The sequence below is a fragment of the Aureococcus anophagefferens genome (assembly GCF_000186865.1).
Source record: "Aureococcus anophagefferens unplaced genomic scaffold AURANscaffold_20, whole genome shotgun sequence".
In the NCBI taxonomy this organism is placed as follows: Eukaryota; class Pelagophyceae; order Pelagomonadales; family Pelagomonadaceae; genus Aureococcus; species Aureococcus anophagefferens.
The window spans coordinates 618,357-625,476 of record NW_008705580.1 but is presented as its reverse complement, the minus strand read 5'-3'; the positions used below and the strand labels follow the sequence as shown (position 1 = coordinate 625,476).

Genomic DNA, 7,120 nt, shown 5'->3' with positions numbered 1-7,120 from the left:
CTGTGATGGAGGCTGGGCATCGTGTCGGAGCGCGCACGAGACTCTCTGGGAGCAAGTTGGCATGAACCTCACGCCACGATGTCCATTTTGATGTCGAGCTTTTCGCTCTCTGTCCCAGTGGTTCCCCTGTAACTTGCGGATCATTCATGGAATAAGGATGGAGCAGAGTACGGATTGTGCGCTCATCAACCCGCCGCCTATTTTTTGCGGACGAGACCGGGGGTAAGACTAGCTCCCTCTGTTGAAGTATGTAGTACTGAATTGGGTATCCGTTCGTCCGTGGTCGAACCCACGAAACTCTGAGGCGATGGCCAACGCTAGAAGAAGCCATTGTGGTGGGTGAAATGTCGTGAATTAAACATCCTAGTGTGCGAGCCGCAGCTGGTGGGGACACCAGCGAGAGGACGTCCGTCGAATTGCTACCAGGATCAACAAGCTCCTCGACAACCTGGGGTCGTGGAATCGGTGTGTCAGGCGGACCACATTTCGTAGCGACAGCGACTGGCGGCCCCACGGCAGCGGAGCATCCGTCGTAGGTCACCCGAAGGCGCATGTGGTACCAAGTTGCGGGCAGAAGACCTACAATACGTGCCCCACCAACACCGTCTACTGCCTCGAGGGCCATAAATGCTCCCTGACCATCCATCGGAACAGGGTCATCGTCTGCTGAAGTAGACCTACCCCCCCCCCTAGTTAAATCTTCGGCCGCTTTGGCAGCCAAGAGAATTCGGCGCTGTTGCACTCTCGCTGGTTGCCAAACTGGTCCTTCGCACACCTCGACTTGAAATGCAGCGCCGCCCTGGGCCATCTCCCTCCGTAGCAGTCCCGCTTGGCGGCCATCGATTTCCGGCCATCCGAGCACGACCTCCCTCGGTGCAACTTCTATGACTTGTGGTGCTTCTGGGTCACTAAGCCATGCGACATCACGCAGCAATGCAGACCCTGGCCCCGTGCTCTGAACACGATAAACTTCGCTCAGCAGCGGCTTCGAATTCATCGAGGTGATCCAAGTGATGTCCAGTTGCTTTGTTGGTCCATCGAATAGGGCCACCCATTTTCCGTCAGTCGACAATTTGGAGAGGATGATGTCGTTACCCTTCACACCTTTGCTCAGACGCCGAAACAGTTCATTTCGTGCCGCGCGTAGTCTACATTGGATTGAGGGCACACCACCTCTATCTCCCGAAGAGGTATTATGATTGTCATGTCTTTTGCCAATTCGTTCCATGACATAACGCCACGCTTGTACTACTTATTATTTCTATTTATTTCCTAGTTAGCCATAACAGACATAATCTAGAGCGCATTGGCAAGGCCAAAAACAAACTCTGAAAACGAATAACCCAAGGTGATGCTTCCCTTCAAGTAAGCGCTTTGTAGAACATTCAATTACGACCTCCAACCCGAACCGGCGACCCCACACCCTGAAGAGTGTCTCACACGATACGATTAGCGCGCTTACTCAAAGAGCGCGCCTGGCGGGGGCGATAATTCAACAATTTTGCCAACATTTCAGTTCGGCAGTCGACTGATAAACGGCGACTATCGAGGCCAGAACGCGAGTGTGATTAAGCACAATCAAAGTGCGCTTGGCGATAAGCCAGCTGCCTAGGGAGCCTACATTCCGCTCCTTGGCCCGGGGCTATGCTACCCTAACTCGGGACTATGCTATCCTCCCTATGCTGGGACGCTCATACTGGCCTATGCTGGCTATGCTAAGTCTGCCTTATACTGGCTATGCTCATGCTATACTATGCTGGTGCTTCATACTAGCATACTCGGATTCTAACATGGTCGACCGCCGGCGCCTCCTGGAGCTCCTGCTAGTACTCCTTGTCTAATCTCGAGCTCAAGCGTGAATTCAAATAATCCTTGATCATGGACGTGGAGACCAATACGCTGCGAAATTTTCTTTCTCGCTTTTGCGATAAATCCCTTCCACAAAGCAAGCAAGACAAGTATATTCAAGCGCTACACGCCATTAATTTGCGCCAGAGTCGTGTGCTTATCATAGAACTTGATGATTTAATCCAGTACTTAAAAGACGATGTTGGGGTGCGGCATCCCATCTCCCCAATCCCCCGCCCCATCGACACTCCTTGTTTGAGTCACTTTCGCAGGACCTCGTGCACGGCGTGGTTAAAAATGCCAAACGCTATGTCAACATATTTGATGGAATCGCAACTGAGATGCTCCAACAAATGGATTCAGCTTCCCCCGAACGTGTGGACGTTTTCGATGAACTTCAAAGGCAACGAAAACATCAGATGGCAGTGATGCAGGCGTCCGGTGAGCGAAATTCTATTGCGTCAGAACGTGGCGAGTTTCTCGAGAGTAATCGACTATCTACAGTGGATGAATTCCCCACTGCCCTATTAAGAAGACATGAAACTCGCCTACTGCCAACTGCGAGCAGTCCTGCTGGTGCACTGCGTGGGTTGCGCGCGTGTGATATAGGGCGTTTGGTGAAAGTTTGTGGGATTGTGACACGTACTTCAGACGTCAAACCGTTAGTTGAAGTGGTAACTTACACCTGTGAGACTTGTGGGTGTGAAGTATATGATGATGTTTCACGAAAAAAAAACTTCCTGCCACTTTCAAAATGTACTTCGAAACGATGTAATGCCAACAAGATGGGCGGCCGATTATTTGCTCAGACGCGTGGATCAAAGTTTGTTAAGTACCAAGAGTTGAGAGTACAGGAGTTGCCTCTACACGTTCCCGTTGGACATGTTCCTCGATCAATTACTGTTCACTGTCGTGGTGAATTGACACGCCAATGTGCTCCAGGGGACACTGTGACCCTTAGCGGCATTTTTCTCCCGCAACGTTTCTCTGGCTTTCGAGGTATGAAAGCTGGTCTCATTTCGGATACTTTCTTGGAGGCAATGTCAGTCGATAAGGAAAAAAAAAATTATAGCGAAATCGAGGCAGATGACAAGGTTGATGCCTTGATTGACGATGTTGCGGATTCCCCTGATGCATACTCTCGACTGTCCCGGTCAATTGCCCCGGAAATATTTGGTCACGAGGATGTGAAAAGAGCACTATTGCTGCAGCTAGTAGGTGGCGTGACACGCACTCTGGGTGATGGCGTTCGCTTACGTGGTGATGTGAATATCTGCCTCATGGGCGACCCTGGCGTTGCTAAATCACAACTGTTAAAGTCCATTGCATCCACGAGTCCACGCGGCGTCTATACCACCGGAAAGGGGTCATCAGGAGTTGGATTAACCGCAGCTGTCGTGCGGGATGCCACAACCTCGGAAATGTCCCTCGAAGGCGGCGCCCTGGTGCTTGCTGATTGTGGAATCTGTTGCATAGACGAGTTTGATAAGATGGATGAACACGACCGTACTGCTATTCACGAGGTCATGGAACAGCAAACCGTTTCAATAGCTAAAGCAGGTATCACAACGACCTTGAATGCAAGGTCGGCTGTATTAGCCGCTGCGAACCCTCTTTACGGGCGATACAACAAAAAAAAAACCATGGCAGAGAATATCAATCTGCCAAACAGTCTCTTATCTAGATTTGATTTGCTATTCCTACTACTTGACAAACCCGAAGTTGAGGCTGATATTGCACTAGCCCGCCATGTAACGCACGTGCACAGATTTCTTTCCAATCCTGACTTGGACTTCGAACCATATGATTCAGTTTTTATTCGTCAGTACGTTGCACAAGCGCGTCAATTCGATCCGCACGTGCCCTCTAATCTCAGCCATGCAATAATTGACTCTTACGTAGATAGGCGCCAGGCTGCGGCTGATGATGGCCAAGGTGCCGCCACGCCGCGACAACTTCTTTCAATTCTTCGTTTGTCTCAAGCCTTGGCAAGACTTCGGTTTGATGACGTTGTAAATCAGAACGATGTCAATGAGGCCAGTCGTTTAACGCATGTATCAAAGGCTTCTCTCGGTCATCATGGCTGTGATATAGCAATTGTTGACCCCAAGTCCAAAGCATTCAATGTATTGTGCAATTATGCAAGTCAACGTGGGACACACACTGTCAGCTTCCAACAAATCAAAGATATTGCTATTAAGAAAGCTGTACGTGAACATGACTTTTTAGCCATGCTTCAAGAGTATGAAGAGCTTGGGGTCCTAGTCGTCAGCGCAGATCATGCCCGAATTGAATTTTGCTGACCTGGTCCTCAGAGTGGACAGCCGCAGGTCCTCAGAGTGGACAGCCGCCCCCGGAAACCCCAACAGAACTCGGTTTGCGACTTGCCCAGAACTCGGTTTGCGACTTGCCCGCCCCCGGGCGTCCCCGCTTGGCGCGCGCGCGCTGCGCCCGCGACCCCCAGCGGCGACCCCCCCCCCGCCGCACCCTGGAAGCGCGAGAAACCCAACGAAGCTGAGCCGCACGCCCCTTAGTCGCCCTTAAATGCCCCTCTCCTGGCGCCGTCTCTGCCGGGGGAGCCCTGGACACGGGAAACCCAACGAGGCTGAGTTTGCGGCTTGCCCCCCTCCCTAGCCACCCTTAAGGGCCCCGGGTCTGGCCGCAGGGTCTGGCGCCATCCCTGTCCGAGGAGCCCGTAGGGCCCGTGGGGCGGCGGCGGGTGCGCGGCGGGGTCGGGTGGGGCCTCTTCCGGGCCGCCGCGCGACCGGTCGCCGCGGCTCATACTGAGCCTACTGAGCCGGCTCAGTCTCAGTATGGGGGGCGGTTGCGGGTCGCTGGATTTCCCGTGGATGATCGAGACAACAATTACAGTTAGCCTACCCTAGGAGGCGTGGCGGACGGAGGCGTCCATATTCGGGGTCACAGTGGCTGGGGCTGCCGTTTGGAGTGGTTGTCGGGGGCGGGGGCGCGGTCGTACTCAGGTCGAACTGAGTCGGGACTGAGTAGTTTCAGTCAGAGTCGTCGTCGGCGGGGCCGTTCAGCCTATGCCGTGACCTTCGCATTTCTCGAGGACGTAGAGTCACTCCTGTTCGGTTCCGCGCCACGAGTCGAGGTTCCGCACTATGCTGTTGGCCTCGACGCCGAAGCTGTTGCGTGACGATGTGAACTCTGCCCAGTTGTTTCCCAGTTTGTCCTCGAGTTTCGCAACGACCGCGTCTACTTCTTCCATGCGCGCCCTGCTTCCTGCGGTGATTTCTTGGGTTCCTCCGAAGTTAGATGCCAATATCAATGGAGAGAGCGAACACGTGTAAAGAATCCAAGCCCCGTACATCAACTTGACATTAAGGTACAGTCCGTAGAAGCAGGATGAGCGCAGTGGGTGAGAGAGGGGTAGCTCAGGGTGCTACCTGGGCCGTTCAGGTCGCCAGTCGCTTCGATGAGGCCGGTTCTTTCTGCGGCTCCAGCATCGCCTTGGTGGCCACCCGGCCCTCTGCTTTTACTAAGCTAGTGACCTATCCGGCCGTACACGCGGCATAGATACGCGCGCCCGGGGGGCGACTAAGCCGCGGACTCGGTTCCGTTGGGTTTGCCCTGTCCGTGAACTCGGTTCGAGTAAGCCGCGGACTCGGTTCCGTTGGGTTTGCCCTGACCGCGAATTCGGTTCCGTTGTGGCAGTGCACTCGCCCAAACCTGGATGCCTGGTTAACGGAAACTAGCCTGATAGTCTTACACAGATCTTCCTGTATGTGCGTGGCAATGGCGCATGACTATTTCGACGTCTATTTGCACCTGCCAGCAAAAAGTCTCCCCCTGGGAGATAGTCTCGCAACGCACCTTTCCCGCGGGCTCAGTGACAAGTCGGCATCGGCTTTTCCAAGCAGCTTTGCCACAGACAATATCATCATTAATCAGATTCGCGGTATTGCCCATGAAAAACGATGCCACTTCATCCCGCATCGAACCAGTGGGACGCCAACAGCTAATGGTAATTTGCGATGAACCAGAGATCATGGGTAAATTACAAAAGCCGTAACCAGCCAGGTGGGATCGTCCGTGCTATTGAGTATCAATTTGTTTTACTCACGTGTGAGGGCGCTATCTGCGTACCTCGTCAAGTTCATTGACACTTAGGACAAGTTTAGGCCAACCAAGAGGCGATCGCACGGCAAAGTGAACATTAAGAGGGTGGTTCCATCGAACAGTATGTTCTTCTGATGCAACTGCAATTTGCGTTTGGCCATGCGACAAACCCTACAAAAGAATAATCAAATTTGAATGGCAGAAGCTATTGCCTCGAGGAGAACCCAGGGCTCGTCCCACTGAAAGTGCCATGTGCACGCCAAACCGAAGCGAGCACTCGGGAACCCCATCCCAAAACAAACCTCCCCCATGATCAAAACTTCAGGAAAAATATCCTCGCTCTCGCGCGCAGTCACCGCTTGCAAGTTCAGATTCATCCTGTTAGTAATCAACGATCGAATCGGCGCGACATCTGATATGGCGTCCGCCAGGCATCGGATTCCGTCGTCCGTAGCGCTCATCGTTTACAACACCCAAGTAGCTAGAATACTAAAAACCCGCAACTACAATATTTCCGTCCACTTGGCCTTTCGTATCTCCCACTAGCCTGAGCTAAAGGAAGCAAAGTAAAATCCTCCCTCAAGGGGCGGGTAAGCTCAGTTTCAATTAAAGATGCCAGAATGAAGGCCGACGGACCGCGCTTGGATGGCGCAGCCACCTCAGCGGGGATGGAGGAGGGCAGGGTAGGGCGGGTGCTTCATTTGTGCCGAAGGACGGTGGTGGGCGGGCCAAAAAATATAAGCCGCGCCACCCCGGACCCCGGGGAAGCGGCGAGCTGGGAGAGGACCACCACAACCAGCAGTTTTATTTAGCTGGATGATGATAGGTGGTCTAAACTCACTAAGCCGTGGCTCCGGCTCTGCGGAGGCTCCCCCAGTAGCGTGGCTTCCGTAGAAACCACCCGTAGTGACGCGTTCTAAGACGAGTCCGACGCGTTGGATGGGAATCCGATGTCCAATCCGACCACTCGATGATCGCGTTCCGCGCGGCGGCCGCGCGTCGCTCCGCGGCCGCGTTCGCGCGCGAATAAAACCCCGAAAACGGTACCTCCGGGGACGACCGGACAACCGAGCGACGACGCTCGCCGGCGTCCGTCGGCGGGGTGTCGGTGGCCATTTAAGTGGGAATGACCCCGCGTCGATAGCCGGAGAACACCCAGAGCACCAACGAAAGTCAACATCTCGTCAAGGTG

General features: G+C 53.7%; 2 protein-coding genes across 2 annotated transcripts; one reads left to right on the top strand and one right to left on the bottom strand.

Annotated features, from left to right (window-relative positions):
* Positions 1 to 1,842: 1,842 nt before the first annotated feature.
* Positions 1,843 to 4,123, top strand: AURANDRAFT_72178 (hypothetical protein; the record flags this gene model as incomplete). The annotated part of the gene is made up of 3 exons (XM_009041342.1): positions 1,843 to 2,055; positions 2,121 to 3,673; positions 3,751 to 4,123. The coding sequence occupies 3 exons, from the start codon at positions 1,879 to 1,881 to the stop codon at positions 3,752 to 3,754; spliced, it is 1,734 nt and encodes a 577-aa protein (XP_009039590.1).
* A 1,148-nt stretch (positions 4,124 to 5,271) lies between these two features.
* AURANDRAFT_72177 (hypothetical protein) lies at positions 5,272 to 6,365 on the bottom strand (the record flags this gene model as incomplete). The annotated part of the gene is made up of 5 exons (XM_009041320.1): positions 5,272 to 5,538; positions 5,581 to 5,637; positions 5,683 to 5,904; positions 5,956 to 6,099; positions 6,141 to 6,365. 5 exons carry the CDS (start codon positions 6,303 to 6,305, stop codon positions 5,407 to 5,409), a joined length of 720 nt encoding a protein of 239 aa, XP_009039568.1.
* Positions 6,366 to 7,120: the final 755 nt, after the last annotated feature.